The 17577-nt window shown below is 38.4% G+C and overlaps 1 protein-coding gene across 1 annotated transcript; it reads right to left on the bottom strand.

Moving 5' to 3' along the window:
- Positions 1–461: 461 nt before the first annotated feature.
- On the bottom strand, positions 462–3130 carry LOC112170910 (S-adenosyl-L-methionine-dependent uroporphyrinogen III methyltransferase, chloroplastic). The gene is given in 6 exon segments (XM_040508449.1): positions 462–756; positions 1789–1858; positions 1941–2018; positions 2286–2480; positions 2482–2770; positions 3114–3130. Coding segments are annotated over 6 exon segments (699 nt in total). The 3' UTR covers positions 462–706.
- Positions 3131–17577: the final 14447 nt, after the last annotated feature.

Below are 17577 nucleotides of genomic sequence, written 5' to 3'. Positions count from 1 at the left end.
CTGAGATTCATAACACACAACGGATATAACTCATTATTTGTTGTCTGAGACTACTAACAGACAACGGATATAACTTAATATTTGTTGTCTGAGGTAAGTAACACACAACTGAAGTAAAATGATCTCCCTTGTCTGTTGATTACTCAGACAACAGTGATCATTTTATTTCTGTTGTGTGTTATGAATCTCACACAACAGAATTTTGTTTTCTTTTGTTGTTGGTTGTTAGTTCACACAACAACTATATTTGGTTATCCGTTGTGTGAATACTGTAATCAATTGGGTACCAACTAGTGACTGTTGTATGAGAAGCCTCAATTTTAAACTCTTTTACATTCATACAACACATTGTTTTGTATTGTGTTGTATGACTAACCCTTGAACAACAAGAAGAATATCGATATAAATGTTTGTCCAGAATAATGCTCAATATATTACCATATAAACAATACTCTAATCCATATATATCATTCAAGTACCATTATTCAAGCATCAATACATTCAAGTAACAAGATAATGCACCAAACAAGAGCATTCTTAGCTAGCTACACATGAATAAAAAAACATTCCTATTCTCGATGGCTCTTAACCTTCAGCTGCCATTCGCTTCTACAAAACCTCGAATGTCTCACTCATCATCTCCTGCTAACCCCATTGCGCATGGCTGCACAAGTGCTAAAAGTCTTGCCAGCAGCTGCCAATCCTCCTAGTGCAAACCAGGTACCATATGTGAAGCAAACTCCCCAATCTCCATAGCTGTTCAAATGTTTATAAGAGTTTACTTATTATTCAAGTTCTCCATTTTTTTTCCTGTACTAGGTGAAAGTAACAAAGTAACATGAATAAAGCGGATCTGTTCCTCCCTTCTGGAGTGCCCGGTCAGAAATCTTACACTATTTGCAACACCTCTGTGCGTTAATGGGATCCCCAGCTCTGCTGCTATCCTAGAAGCAGCAGTAATACCTGGAAAGTAATAGAAGATTTTGATCATAGACACAACTCTCCATCAGGTGATCTTTTTGGCCGTCTGAAAAAGGCTTCACTGTTCAGAAAATCATTTCAAAGCCAAAGAAGGATGCACAATTTGCTAAATCAGAAAATGGCCGCATCCTAAATAGGAAGAAAGTTGTTCATGGAATCCTCAATGAAAAGTAATCCCACATATTAAGTGTATTACCTTGCCATTTTATTTTCTTTATCTGTTCATTTTATTTCATGTGTTCCCTGCCCCTGCTTGGAACTTGAGGGCTTTCAGAATTTAGGAATTAAAAAGAGACTTATGGCAATCCCAGGCACCTCTTTTCTATGAGGTAGAGGCTAGGATTTTCACTCCTTTTTAATAGGAAAATCATATGAAAACAGGAAGTACTGTCAAAATGTGCCAGCAGTCCACAGAATATGAAAACTCTACTTCTCTTTACAATTAACAGGATACAAAAAACATGATGATCAACAAACTCCATCAACCAAAAAGTACACAAAACAAGACCACCAAACTGCAAACAATCATAGACCTAAGAAAATCCAATAGACAAGGGGACAAATTAAAACTGAATCAAAACTCAGACTGTTAAGGAACAACTTGAAGGGGGCAAAAAAAAAAGCCTCACTTATATATCAACTGCCACTGCTGACAATGTAGGATATTCTGGTTAGAAATTGAACGTACTCTCTTTGAAAGAAATAGGTAGCTAATCGAGCCATCTAAAGTTCATGAGACATTCAAATATTCTCATAAAAATGCTCAGCTAAATGACAACATTTACTAGTACTGAGTCATTATTGTACCTGGAATAACTTGCACTTGAATTCCTTGCTGTTGCAAAAAATCCGTCTCCTCTCCACCCCTTCTAAACACCTAAACAACAAACAATAAATGTTACCAATTCCACATGTAAGGAATCACCATAACTTTTTGAAGATAAAATCTAAGAACTCACCAATGGATCCCCTCCTTTTAGTCTGACAACAGTAGCTCCAGCTTCAGCAAAACTCAGTAGCAATTCATGTATCTCCTCCTGAAATGCGAGGATCAAATTACTTACCGGTTCCACAAAATCCCAATCTATTAAACTTTACAATCATTATCACAAAATAAAATGTTTTAATTCGAATCCCAAAGCAATTCATAAAACTTTACAATCATTACCACAAACCGGAATGCCCAATTCACCCAGTTACACAAAGATTAAAATTTACAGTTGGGGAACGCACCCAATTAGAAATCAAAGCAAAATTTGGTCTTGGCTAAATATAAGAGATGGTAATAAAGATTAGATCTTCACCTGGGTTCTGCTATGGTACCCAGCAGTCTTGCCCACATAGACAGGTCGAGCATCAGAGGCAACAAAATCCAACACATCATTGGACACCAACCTATCATACAGCCTTCAATGTCAGGAGTTCAAGGTCCCCAGGCCCAGGCCCACTAAGAAGACATTTCCAGGCCCACACGTGCCTCCACCACACCCTCCTTCCCTCTCTCTCCTCTCTCAACACCTGAAGCAGCTTTCTCAGCTCTGGTAGCTGCAAGGCAATGTCATTTTGCCTTGTGAAATCAGAATCAGCATCACAATCAGGAAGGAGAGAGCATAGAGTGGTTTGCTCCAATTGGTTATTGTATAGCCGCTGGTCTCTCTGGTACCTCTCAATAGAATGCTTCTCTGTAAAAGGAGAAGTACAAGAAGGGGAGTTGAAGTGTAGAGAGCAAAGGGGTTGAGGGTTTAAGGAATTGGGTTTTCCGAAATGGGTGGAAGAAAGAGATTGAAGCCTACTGACAAGAGCAATGATTTAGACTGGAATGGAGGACAGTTAGTGAATGGAGGACAGTTAGTGTTTGTGTTTATCTGCAGAAGCAAGAGAAAAGGTCTATACTCATAATCTCAGTAACGTAAACCAATAAGAACCACCAACAACCAAATTGATAAGCTAAACTATGTCGAGAAACCAAAGCATTACTTGCAGGTCAATTTAGTAATGGGAACCATATTGTGATGCCTTTAAAAAATATGAAAGCATTCTGATAGAAATTATTTTCCAGGTTAATTCTTATGCAGATAATCCTAAAATTGTTATAGTCTAATATGCCCTAATGATGTCCAGAATCCCTATACCTCTTTATCAACGCCATATTTAACATCTGAAAATCGTAGAAGATATGATTTTTAGAAAAAATGAAAATATATGTTCCTGCAGAATTCCTACAACTCTCTTTGGTACTCCAGCAAGCGCAAGAAAAAATTTGCAATTGTTTTTTTCTACACATCAACTATGAAGTTGAAAATGAACTGGGAAACTAAAATCTAACTGAATGTGAAACAATGAACTTTTGAGAATCTATGAACATCACCTACTTTGCCTAACCGTCTTTCCAAAACTATGAAATCTTAAGTTGATTACAGATTTACAGGAACTCATAATCGAAGGGTTTGAACTCTGTTCAGCCAAAAATAGACAAAAAGAATACTCCTATTTTAAACAACCATCTCTACACCAAATGGCTAACTGAATGCATCAACTAAACAGAACTAAAGTGCGAGAGAGAGAGAGAGAGAGAGAGAGAGAGAGAGAGAGAGAGAGAGAGAGAGAGAGAGAGAGAGAGAGAGAGGCATTGTAATATTAATTACCGGGAAACTATTCTACTGTAAATGCTTGTACCACTAGTGCCTGCAAGTCAAGAATATATATCCAATGAAAATCAAACTCAAGTGATGTTAAAAAGACCTAATCGTTTGTCCAATATACGATTTAATCAACACAAACTGACCGATTTAGTTTAATCAATTAATTTCAGTAACCCATAGAAAGAAAATTCAAACAAATTATAGATCGAGAAGAGCAAAAATTACTCACTGACCATTAGTTTGAACTACTTGTAGTTCTAGCCACACCTATGCATCTGCAAGATTGCTGAGATTTTTCTTTCATGCACATTCACCATCATATATCAAATGTCAAATGAAATCAGGTGCTCTACGTACCTTTTATGTGGTGAAAAATTGGGAGGTCTTTTCAATTTTTGTGCTGTTGTACGAAATCTTTGATTAGTTAATTTGAAACAGGAATTTGAATTGTCACACACAAAGCAAAGAAAGAAAAGTATGAAACTTTATCACTCACTCAACAACAGGAAGACACACAAACATGGTACCACAAAAAGCATCATAAGTTGATGACAAAGTCTTGTGCAAAGAGTAGTTTGGTTACTGAAGAATGTAGTAAGAAAACACTTTCTACAAAAACAAGTAGCATTCTACCTAAATATTTCAACTTCCTAATCCTCGCAAAGATATTGAAACAATGCCTTAAACTCTATAATGTATGTTGAGTCAAAAATGCAAAGTAAAGCTTTTAGCAGAAGCAATTATAGACTAAAGCTTTCACATTTGCATCAGCATAAAACCTACACGTAGCAGGTATAGGTGTGTATCTCATACCTGATCGAGTCCCTTGATTTCAATGCAGCCGATATCCCTAGTGCCTGAGGCTGGTTAAGTTTTGCCACCATCAATAAGTTTTGCCATGTGAACATTGTACTCTGTAAGGTTTAGCAGTTCACTGCGTATAAGGCCGACAGTAATTTCTTTATTAAACTTCCGCTCCTCATCAGAATAAATCACCTGAAAGAAATTGTAAATAAATGTATTACAAGCGAAGGCCAGTATTGGAAAAATATAGCAATATGCCAATATCAGTTTCTAATTGTGACCAAGGTGACATGATCATAGAACTATGAAATAGCATTTACCAACTAAGACTAAACGCTTAGGTCATTGAAAAGTTGAGTAAAGACAACTAGTGAGCTGCGTATTAGTGCATACCCAACTAGTGAGCTGCGTAAAGACAAGCTTGCAAACATCACGAATCGCAGTCAGCATTGCTAGATGTGCGCCAACATGAATCTGGTTTGTTGCATTCTCGTACAAACCCTTGAAAACCTGTATGAAGATTAGTAAAGCAAATTTATAATCAATGGACGTTATTTAAAGCAGTTGCTCAAAACACAACTGGCAGTTGCTCAAAACACAACTGGCAGTTGCTCAAAACACAACTGGCAGTTGCTCAAAACACAACAGAGAAACTCCATAAACAATCAAGCTAACTCACAATTATCTTTATAGGCGAACACATGAAAAAAAAAAAAAGCTTCTTCGAAAGAGTAGCACTGACCTTTTGAGCCACAGCCAAGGCAGCCTCATCTCGACTAACACATCTGAGTATAATATCAGGCACTTCACCAATGACTCCCTAGATTGACATTTATGTTAGTGGACATGTAGATACGAATGTATAAATGCAAGTGAGTACAAAATGGAGAACTCTCCAAGTAAATGGGAGCCTATATATGGGAACAAAGAAATACAGTACCTGGATTTCTGATTCTCTAGCATCGTTAGTCACCAGAGCTTCCAACTGAAACCATTACAGAACATGGGTCAGGCTAAGATCGCATCATTACATACTAAAATAAAAAGGCAAAATGGAAACAGCGACTAAGGGCTTAATTCTTCCTCCTCCTCTCTCTTCCCCATGATAGTCCACCAAAGAAAACCAAATAGATTCTTATAATTAACAGAAAGTTGTTATAAGACAATATCAAATTCTTATACATAGCCATCAGCATTAAATCCAATGCTCCAATCTCAAATTAGAAGTTCAACTTTCACAAATCTAGAACGGGAAAACAAGACAATTCCAACTAAACTACACGGAAACGATAAGACAATAACATTATAATTAGAGGTAAAGAGCATTACCTGGGCCTTTAAGTCGCTAAAAACCACATTGAACGCCACATCCAAGACACTAATCTGCAAAATTCAAACATAAATAGAATCAACATCTGTTCATAAGTCTGAACATCACAATCCCTAATTTATTAGAACAAAAACAACACAAAAACACGGTCATTATGCTAAGCATATAGCAACGAGCCTATATAAACAGACCACTAAGCATATATCATTCTGTGAAATTGCCAGCGAGCTAAATCCATCTCTCAACTCCGTTCACTACGTCCAGGATATTAAACAAAAGCAGTTCGATTCAACACGAACAAAAGATACGGAAAAAATTAACGAAATAAAATACAAATTCAACCCCAAGTTTCAAATCCAGAGATACGGAAACAAAATATACTTTTTATCTTTACCTGGTTAGTGCCGAATAGCAGAGACCTAACCCAGCACCTGTGGATGCCACATCAATTATTGACGTGAATATTGGCAGAGGAGGCTAGGTTATGGGCCACGAAGCCAGAAAATCCTAGGGAGATGTGGATCGCCATAAGAGCAAATTGAAATAGGAAGGTGAAGATTTTGGTATAGTGCAGTCTCGAAGACGAAGAAAAACGACCTAGAAAAGGGTAACAACAGTCAGGGAATGCCATTTTGTAGCAAAAGACGGCGAAATGGAGATGGTAGAGTTGAATTGAAGGTTGATATTCAAATCGGAGAAGCAATTGGATGAGATGAAGATTAGGGGATTTGAAATTTGAGGGTTTTGGATGAGAGGATTAAGGGAAAGCTCTGAGCTTTTGGCTCAGACTGAGAGAGGGTTTGAGAGAGAGGACTGAATGTGGAGAGAGCGTCGACAAGTTCGAGAGGACTGCTGGGTTTTGTTTTGTTTTGCTTTTTTCTTCCGAACACGATGTGGCAATTAAACCTAGCAAAATGTTCTCAAAGTTACTCCCATAACAGAAACTGAAACAAACAGTCGTCTGAGTGTACTACATAAAATCAAAATACCAAAATATGGAGGGAAATATACCGCCTACAGCATTTTCACTCAAAATATTGCCGCCTATGTTCCCACTTCACACAACAGAAATGTATAACTTCAGTTGTCCAATTTCTACAACTTGCACTTTGTTTACCTAGTGAAACACATTCAAGCAAGCTTCCTCAAAATTTGGCTTCTAGTTTTCAATCACACAACGGAAATCTCAGGCACAGTTGTACCAAGTACCCCAAATTTCAGATTTCAAGCGGCAACCAAGAATCAAGAGTGGAGGGAAATCTGCCGCTAAATTTTTCATGACTCAGACGACGGATAATACTTAATTCTGTTGTGTGATGTAGTTCTGATAAAAAAGTTATCACTTTGTTGGCATTCACACAACAGAATTCAACCAGCACCGTTGTATGATTAAACTGACTTCAACACACAACAGATGATTTGTGTTCCGTTGTGTGATTAGTGTTGTGTGATTAACTTTTTGTACTAGTGGGCTAAAGTATGATTTCCTTGTAAGTGCTGCATATTTTAAAATTTGCTAGAATTTTAAAGATTGGGTACTAAAGAGTGTAGTCCTCTGAGAACAATGTTTGAAACTTTACATATCATATGAGATAGCTTTGAATCAGAAAAAAGCTTAAATCTTTTTTTTTCTTGAATTTAATTTTGGGTATGACCATAAACATTGATACTTCATAATTTCTAACTGTAATTCAGAACATCCCACAATTCAGGAACTTGAAATAGCTTAAATTTTCTGGGTTCTGTTTCATCTTTTTGTTTTTGTAGAAGTTCAAGCTCACACATTGATTTTGGTTATGTGCTTGCTCTGTTTCCAAGCTATTCAAGCTCAACTATTGCCTTTATGTTTGCATTTTTTTTAATTGAGAAAACGTCATTCTCAAAAGAGGGTCAGAAACCCATGAAAATTTATTATTTAAAGGAAAAAAGCAAGTCTCTTGCTTACCACTGACATTCTTTGAGTTATCCTTTTCCTAATCATTTTTAGATAACTGCGCCACTATATATGAAAGTCATAATAACAAAATATGTCTTGGAGATGGAAACTTTGAGGGCAACTATGTTGTTTGTCTTCAGCATTTTCAATGTTATGCTCTTCTCATTATGTTTACCTCAGAAGTAGCATAGAGGGTTTGTGTATGTGGTAAATAAAGGTTATTGACATGCATGATGAAGTCCCAGATTTTATGTCAATAGGCTACGAAGAGTAATGACTTTTGATCAAGTATAGCAGACAAAATCAAGTATAGAGTCATGATTTCTCATCTTTGGTCTTGCATTTACTAATATCTTACATTGCAACAAAAGAGTTACAAGAATAAGATATTTTGTTATATTATACATTCACAAAGCATATATGACATATCTAATTTGTTATAACATATTTTTATTGGAATAGGGAACAACTGATTGGTCTGATGAAGCAACTGCTGTTAAAAAATCTGAAATCAAGAAATTGGTAGATGGATGAAAGAAGCTGGTTTTTCAGGGATTGAGACAGCACCACAAGTAGATAGCGACCCAATGACACAGCTTGCAGCAGTCCAAGCACAATGCAATAGACCAGTGATTCCAACCCCAGCTATCAAGGATGTGTATAGACCTGAAATGCCTCAAACTGTTCCAGATTTGTAGCTGAACTGGAGGGTTAGTTTCAGCTACTATTATCTAGTTCGATGGTTATGTTTTTGTCAACTTTGAGTTAGTTTTCAAAGTATTTTGATGGAAATTATTCTTGGACAAGGACTATGTTGTTAAAGGGAGAAAATCTTAGTGATATTCCACCTTCAACAACAATGTATTCTAGAAAATTTCCTTGTTTTTTCTAATCCAAGAATTGAAATGTAATTTGCTAGAAATGTAAAGAACACCTTGCTATGAATGTAAAGTTTAATATTTTGATTGAGTTGTGGATTTGTTCATTTTATTGTAAATATTTGAAATATATTTATTGTAGAGAAATAAATGTATTATTATGTTCAGGTTGCAAATTAATTAGTAATTTTTTTTTTAAATGTTGTCACTCTTACACACTGAAATCAGTGCTAGTTAGAGTATGCACGAAAATCCATGTCAATAAGGTTATAGGTTTTGACACAGAAATCCGTGTGAAATGTTAAAGGAAAAACATATTGTGTGCCTTCGTCAAAGCAACTGACGGAGAGGGAATCAAGGAATCAGTGATTACCATCAATCAGCACAATTATATATCAATCAGCATTCAATGTATTTAATGTAATTAATATTTCCGTTGTAACTCTATCCCTATATAAAGGGACTATGAAATGAAATGAGTAGACCATTCCAATCTCCATTTACTTTTACATGAAACACATTTTAATCCGTGTGAAATAGAGTTTATATATTTGCTACAGAAATCCGTGTAAAATAGAGTTGTTCACACGGACTGTGTTTCATTACGGTAATTTATATTTATGGAAAGATAGTGGGGCCCATGTCTAATATTCAAACGGACAACATAATCCGTGTGAGATGAGCATTACCCCCCTCCAAACCACACGGTGACTCTATTTGTGCGTGTACCGTGGATAAAAGCCATCACACACTGAAATCCATGTGAGAAAGTCTTATTACCCACAGATTAAAATCTGTGGGTAATTGTTGTTTTGCTAGTAGTGTATATAACATGACCATACTGCTCAAGGTAACTACATATTATCTTAATTTGAGTTAACTAATTGTATGCTTTTTCATCAACATGTGTAGATACCTCTACTAGCAAGGCTAGTTTGCTACCTCACCAAGCATAAACAACACCCTCATGGGATCCAACCGCCACTTGCATCTTGTAGCCCTATGTTCAAGCTACGCTACGGTATCCGGAAGTCGCAAATCCGTCACCGGGAAGCCACCTTCCCGGCCTTGCCAACATGCCCTCACAAATAGGCTTTCTAGACTAGAAATGGTGGTTGCTTGTCCCACATTGAAAACAATGTAAAGGAGATGGCTTCCTTCACCTATAAAAGGAATGCCTCCTCCCACTTAAACACCAATCCCATTACATCTTTTGTAATCCCCTTGGGCCGCAAGGCTCAACACACTAGTATAGCATTCAAGTGGACGTAGTCTCCCGCTAAGGCGGGAGGTGAACCACTATACTTCGCTTGTGTCACTCTCTCTCTCTCTCTCTCTCTAAAGCTAACTAGAGATCCCGCTCAATCTCTAACGTTAACATTGGCGCCGTCTGTGGGAAGCCAACACATTGGCTTCGTCACCTACCATGAGCTAAGTCTGCTTAGCGGAGCTCAAAGAAATTCCTTCATTCATTGAATTATTCCAACCTCACTAATTCTTGAAGTCATCATGAGCTCCCAGTGAGTTCATGTTTGAATTGATGCTTATTGGTGGCAACTTTTTGCCTAGGCTAATCAACATTACCCCAGCGGTACAACCAGAGCAGAAATGTGCATCCCAAAGGGCCGCCCAACACATAGTCACCGCTCAACTATTCAAAAAAAAAAAAAAATTTGCCGCTCACTACTCTGGACACCCAGAAAACTTCTCTGGGCACCCAGGCTTCTTCTCTCGATCGATCGTCAACACCAACGGCCAGTGCCTCCGCTGAGCTCTATCATCACCGCTCCACCGCTGGGACATCACCACCCAACTTCCTCCGCTCCGCTTAGCACCGCCAGCAAGCTCTACTGCTACCGCCAGTAGGCCATCCTCCGCCGGAGAGGATCGCTAGCCAACCTCCAACAGAAAATCTTCCGCCACACTGTACAATCTTTGGTGCACCATCTACAGAGCAATCCACCGCCATCTCCCGCTAGCAAATCTCAGCGGCAAAACCTCCGCTAGGCACCTCCGCCGAACTTCTCCTCCGCTGAGCAGTTCCGCCGTTCATGCTCCGTTGATGATCCAAAGCTCTAAAACCTCCGCTGCAATTTGCTGCACCGCTGCATTCCTCCGACTGTAGTTTTCAACCAGCTCGCTGCCACCCACGCAGACTGCCAGCACCGCTCCGCTAGCCAGTTCCACGTAGCCGCGCTCCGCTGAACTTGGAGCTCCGCTCCGCCGAGATCGCCAAAAAGCTCCGCTGCGCTCGCAGCACCGCTCCGCTGCACGCTTCACCAAAACTACTATCAGCGGTACCGCCAAACGCCCACCTCAATCGTAGCACCGCTAGCCCCGGCAGCGATCACCGCTAGCAATCCTCCACCAGCCATCTGGACGCACTGTGCAAACCTCCGCTAGCACCAGCGGCTCCGCTCCGCCCAACTCCATCGAGTGCTCCGCTGGACTCCACTGCCAAGCTTGGGCTCCATAAATGTCCGACGGCCTTGCACCGCCAACCTTCTTCGTCAGCGGGTAGCGAGCATGGCAGCGACCCAGCGGTACATGTGCTCCGTCAATATTACGCCCTCCGTCAATGACAAGCTCGTCAACTAGCACACCAACGTGCCAGCAGCTTCAGCGGCACCGCTACATGTGTTGAGTCTCCGTTGACCACAGCATTACTGCTGACCAAGAACCGCTGGCACTAGGCATCTCCGCCGAGGCCCTCCCATCTTCGGTCCAGCTACAAAGCTTCTTCAATAATCTCCCATGATCAGCATCATATACGACGCCTTCGGTCATCCATTAAACCCGATCGGCAACTCACAAACACCACCGCTGACCACAACACCGCTGATCTGATTGAGCTCTGCCGACCGCTGGCCATCTTCGTCGGATAATCCTCCGCTGCCATCCAACTGCCTCCGCTAGGTACCACCGCCCAGCTTCCTCCGCTATGGACACCCCGAAGCATGATGCAGACACCCAACTTAGTCTCTTCAAGGCATCTAGCGAGCTGGTCCGAGCGTTCGATAATACTCCCAGCAATCAAGATAAGTTTTTTTCAAACCTTTAAATATTGCCGCGATAGAGAGCCAAGCTCAGTATCTATAATTGTTGTCGTTTACAACAGGGTATGGATAAAGCATGCTTGCACGTGGTATCTTTAGCTCAAATATATTTAACATGGTTTATTGCCTGTCATGCTCCAATTATGATGCCACGCATCAAATGCATGCCACACTTGTCCGTTTAACGCATACTATGATCCCACAGCCTTACACATGCATTCACACTTGATTATAAAACATTAAAACTGTCTCAGTTTTGTCTTCTTCTTAAGAGCAATTCATATGATTACTATATATATATATATAGTTGTGCTCCAACTTGACTAAACAAGACATGCCCACAAATGAACTAGCTAGGGACGTCAACCACATATGTGCACTATGCTACCGCCCAAGTACACATGCAAATTATTGGTGTCGATTTTACAAATCCGCATACTAATCATCTATTTTTGCAAGGAAATTCAACTATTTCTATCAAGCATTCAAGCGCAACTACGAGTTGACGAACATTATCGAACTACTTTATCCGCCAAGCAATGGATCGTCATGCTCGGCCAACTCCGCTAGCCTCCAAATCGGCATAAGATAAGTGCCTTCCTCTTATCTTTACGCTCTTACAATTTGAGCTACCACCGATGCCATGACTATACATGTCTCTATAACCCTTAAGCATGCCTACAAAATGTTATTAGCAACTTTACTACAAGTACATGCTACACACATACATGCTTAAATTCAATTACTTGTGACACTCATCTAGAAGCTTGTGACACTTACGACTTAATTAAACATGCTCGGATAAACGACTTGCTCGGGTTACGGCTCGCTTGGGTATCGAGTACGGCCACGACTTGCGCTTGGGCCACGCCTCGCATGCTCGCACAGCGCCTACACACTCAACTACACCCAACTTGCTCGATCATGTCCAACATGTTTTACTTAAGCCCCAAGTTCACAAACGCTTCATTCGATGTCACCGGGACTACTCCCACAAATTACTTTGGACACCCATTACACTTGCCACTATCTATCGCGCGTGTTATATGGCCATAGGATCCACATATACAACTACCAATATTTTACATGTTCATACACATTAATGGAATATTGAGTTCTTCTACCATTTGTTGCTTACAACAAAACGAATTCTTTTCGCATTCCATTAATACGAGCGGTAACCAATACAACAAGCATTCTACATATGCGCGTTTTTGTCTCATTGTGTAGGTTAAAAGAGTCCCTTCTTGCTTATGGAGCTCGGGGACTTGTAGGGGCTAGGCGCCTCTCGGACATTGTTTATGCTTGATGACTTCATGATTATAACTCCCCAACCAAGAAGCTCCTCTTACTCGGGGACTTCGGGGACTTGTAGATACCTCTACTAGCAAGGCTAGTTTGCTACCTCACCAAGCATAAACAACACCCTCATGGGATCCTACCGCCACTTGCATCTTGTAGCCCTATGTTCAAGCTACGCTACGGTATCCGGAAGTCGCAAATCCGTCACCGGGAAGCCACCTTCCCGGCCTTGCCAACATGCCCTCACAAATAGGCTTTTTAGACTAGAAATGGTGGTTGCTTGTCCCACATCGAAAACAATGTAAAGGAGATGGCTTTCTTCACCTATAAAAGGAATGCCTCCTCCCACTTAAACACCAATCCCATTACATCTTTTGTAATCCCCTTGGGCCGCAAGGCTCAACACACTAGTATAGCATTCAAGTGGACGTAGTCTCCCGCTAAGGCGGGAGGTGAACCACTATACTTCGCTTGTGTCACTCTCTCTCTCTCTCTCTCTCTCTCTCTCTCTCTCTCTCTCTCTCTCTCTCTAAAGCTAACTAGAGATCCCGCTCAATCTCTAACGTTAACAACATGAAATATGATATCATATCTATGGTTACATAGAAAGACAAAGATCACTTGTGTAGACTAAAAGAAGATAGTTCTTACCTTGAAATAATTTCCTTCTAACGTGGTAATAAGAAGTTCAATTAGATGAACCACATGAAAGGTCATAACGGGAAGGTCTTGAAGATAGATTTCAATCTTATTTCATTTGCAACCGGGCATCTTGGTCAAAAGAAAGTATGCACCTAACAGACGTAGTAGATCTTTTGACATTCAACTAGCATCTGAGAGATCTTGATCAATCGGAAGAGAATAGATCGATCGACTTCGAAGACATTGGTCAATCTTTATTATAACTCGCGTCAATTATTGAATTACCATTTTTCTTATCGCTACATGCACAAAATGTCTTTAAGTTTTGCTCCAGAACTTGGAAGTACTGTGCATGCATTTTTGTGTTAATTTCTTGTTTTGCAATTTTGAATCTAATCATATATATCTAACTCCTATACATTGGCAGATCTAGATTAAAATATTGAGTGGGCTATTATATGTAATTTTTTTTTTTGCAGGAATATTTTGATGTTCGAGTATTTGAGAAATTGAGAAAATAATGGAATTGAGGTAGAAAATACTGAGGGAGGAATTGAAGGTTACAAAGAGGACTGGAAGAAGAAAAATATTAGGAGAAAGACTCCATGGGGTAGGCTTTTACTTGAATTTTGGGTTGGGCTTCAACCTATGCAGCTTTAGGTATAGATCCGTCACTCCGAATATGTGAATCCGTTTTGTCAAATTCCAATCTCCTTGAGCAAATTTTATATTAGCGAACACCAATCATGGTGAAATTTAAGGATGTTCTCCTATTTGCAGCACTAGCTGCGGATGAGATGACATTAGGTTTGCTGCATGTTGATGCTTTTTTTATTTTATTTTGAACGCTAATTCCAGCATTTTGCTCTTTGTGGTTGTCAGGAGCAGAGCACCCATTTGAGATGGCATTGCATTTTCACTAGTGTTTTATGTTGTGGAAATCCAATTCATGAATACTGCAATAGACAATCTTTCCAATGTCGTAAATACGGGCTTCTCTCCTTTTCATATTGGTGCTTTTCGTATGTCTGTGTGTCCCTATGGGTCATAGTCTCCTTGAATTGTAGGCGGTTTTAAGAAATGGTGTTTTTATTGCCATTGTTGTGGGGATTTATGTGGAATCCAAAGGGGTTCCACATCCACTAATCTGAAGGTGGTCTTTTAAGTTGCTTTGAAGATTTTGTGTTTATTGTGGCCTTTTTGGTGGCGTGGAAATTACTTCTTTCCTTAAAAGGTCATTAGTTTGGTTAATCTAGGATTGTTTAGTTGTGGGAGTCATCAAAACTGCTAGATTTTAACTTGTATTGTATCCGACCGTGCTTTGTTGCTTGCGATTATCTATATTTTAACAATTTTGTTGTTGTTGTTTCCCACTCAAGAAAATAAAAGCCAATTACTTCCTTAATTGCTTTACTTATTTTTCATTTTTAGTAGAAACGTCAGTGAGCAACTGATAATATTACAATCGAAAATGTACAACAACCAATCTGTGAGTCAAACTCAAAATCTTCTACTTATAAAATAATCACTACTACCATTAGATCAAATGGTATTGGGTAATTGCATTCCCTATTTAGTCATCTTGTTTTCTAAGAGAGAGAGATATTAAGGGTAATGTTTTTATGAACAAAATAGCAATAATAGTTTCTAACAGGATCCCCTCCCAATTGATTCAAATAGTACATAATATTGGGGAGACAATTTGATCGACCAAACAATTACATTGTTAAGACCATGCCTTAAATTTGCAAGGGAAAATTCTAGTCTTCTACAAAGTTTTTCTTCCTGACATGATCAAAAATTATCTCAACAAGCTTCTTGATGCACCAAGCAGTTGCGCACATTTTTTTTTTTTTGAGAAATATGTCAACTTATTTATAGATTGGCAAAATTTATACATAACGACTCAACTCAGTAGGGTTGTCAAAAAGAATAGTCACCTAAGCAAATTAACCTCTTTAACTAAACAACGAAGCGCATCCAAAATTACCGTTGATGAAAAACTCAAAGTGCATAGATACTGTGAGTATTCTTGGAGACATAAACTCAAGCCGAAGTCGAGTTAGGTGCCATCACGAGTAGTAGAGTATCACCTTCTTCAACCTCCTCCCCATTAAGGTCTCCGAAACGTCATCTTCAGCCATTTCAACCTCCTCAACCCCCCACTGAAGTACACAAATATCAAATTTAATAGAACTATCAAAATTTAATCTGATAAATACATCATCAAGTGGTTTTGAATTAACATATATGATAGTTCTAATGCCTAATAGTAGAGCATTTACAAGCTTAACAACTAATTAATTTAAGGGTACGGCTATTATAATTCTAACATTGTACTACTATTGTAGGTGAGCTGCGACCTATTGGTAAATTATAATTCCAACATTGAAAGGTCATGGGTTCGATTCTCACTGACATATGTAAAGGTAGGTTGGGCTAAGAGTTTATTAAAAAAAAAAAATCTAAGGGTACGGCTATTGCCACCCTACTTGCTCATTGCAACCTACATTTTAATTTCAATTATGAAATTTGCTTATCTAACCAATTTCTCTTTCCAGAAATATCCTTATATGACATATCCAATTAAAACTATATATATATATTTTTTAAAGAAAATCTCTCATTTAATTTTTTACCTATAAAAAAAATAAAATTTATTAAAGTTTCATAATAAAATCATAATCTATTTTTATTTTTTAATTTTTTTCTTGCAATTTCAACGTTCGTCTACGTTAACAACTATGAGCAATGAAGAAGAGATTGATTTTTTTTCTTCGTGTTTTAAATTTTTACTCTTGTGTTCCCAAGATTTTGATGAAGTTAACACTAACGGTTTTGTAAATTGAATAACGAATTAACGATGAGGAGGAAAAAAAACACTAATAATAAATTCAAATTTGGGTGAAGAAGATGCAGATGATGATGATTATTATTATTATTATTACTTTTTTTTTTTTTGCAATAGATGAAGATTAATGTCATCCAATAAGAAATTAAGTAGTCTTTCCATTTAATTAGTTAGTTATATATTTAGTTTTTCTTACATATTTGGATTTTAGGAAATCAATGTACTTATTAGTCATTTTGTACTTGGGTAATATAATCTCTCAATAATTCAAATGTTTGTAGGGTGAACTAAGAAAATAGTCGAATGACAATAGCTACACCCTTAATCTAATTCTAATGATACATGTTCCAATCCGATGCATATATGCATGAAATCAATACAAGAGTCCCATAATCCTTACTTAGCATGTAATGTTTAATAGACGGCTCTCCACCAGACAACAAGTCTTTCATATAAACGAGTCATTATGGTATAATTAACAAAGTTGTACAGTGATTATATTACATTGGCTTCATTGGTTTCTCCATCATCGTTTCAGTGTTTAGCTTCATATATATGAAAATCATTGTTTTTTTTTTTTTGAGAATAAATGTCAACTCCATTAATAATAAGAAAGATTACAAAAGACAAATGTAGAAACTACATCATAAATGAAAGATACGAAAATAAAGCAATGAACATAAAACTTAGCAAAGATACGATTGCATGCAAAAATGCATCTGAGGACGCATCGGGTGTAAACCGTGCTATGTGAAAAGTTACTAATAGTATGACCAACCATAACAGGGTAATCTTCAATCAAAGTAACCGGTGGTATGACCGACCAAACAGATTCCTCGTACATCTTATGTCGAAAAGAGAACAATCTTCCAACTATGTTACCGATAGTGTGACCGTCCATGAAAGGAAAATCTTCTAACAATGTAACTGGTGATGTGACCATCCAAACATGTTCCACGTAAAAAATACGCCAAATAGAGATCAATCTTCCACTAAAGTGACTTATGAACCAAAAAGATGAAAACCAAAAGACAATCAACCTCAAAACCTAGATCCAGGCCCAGTGCCAAGCCTAAATCCAGACCCGGCCCCTAACCCAGAGGCCCAGCCCCAGATCCGACCCGGATCTAAAATCCGGATCTTCAGACCAATCTG

This window comes from Rosa chinensis, chromosome 6 (genome assembly GCF_002994745.2).
Source record: "Rosa chinensis cultivar Old Blush chromosome 6, RchiOBHm-V2, whole genome shotgun sequence".
In the NCBI taxonomy this organism is placed as follows: Eukaryota; Viridiplantae; Streptophyta; class Magnoliopsida; order Rosales; family Rosaceae; genus Rosa; species Rosa chinensis.
This window is presented reverse-complemented; position numbering and strand designations above follow the sequence as displayed.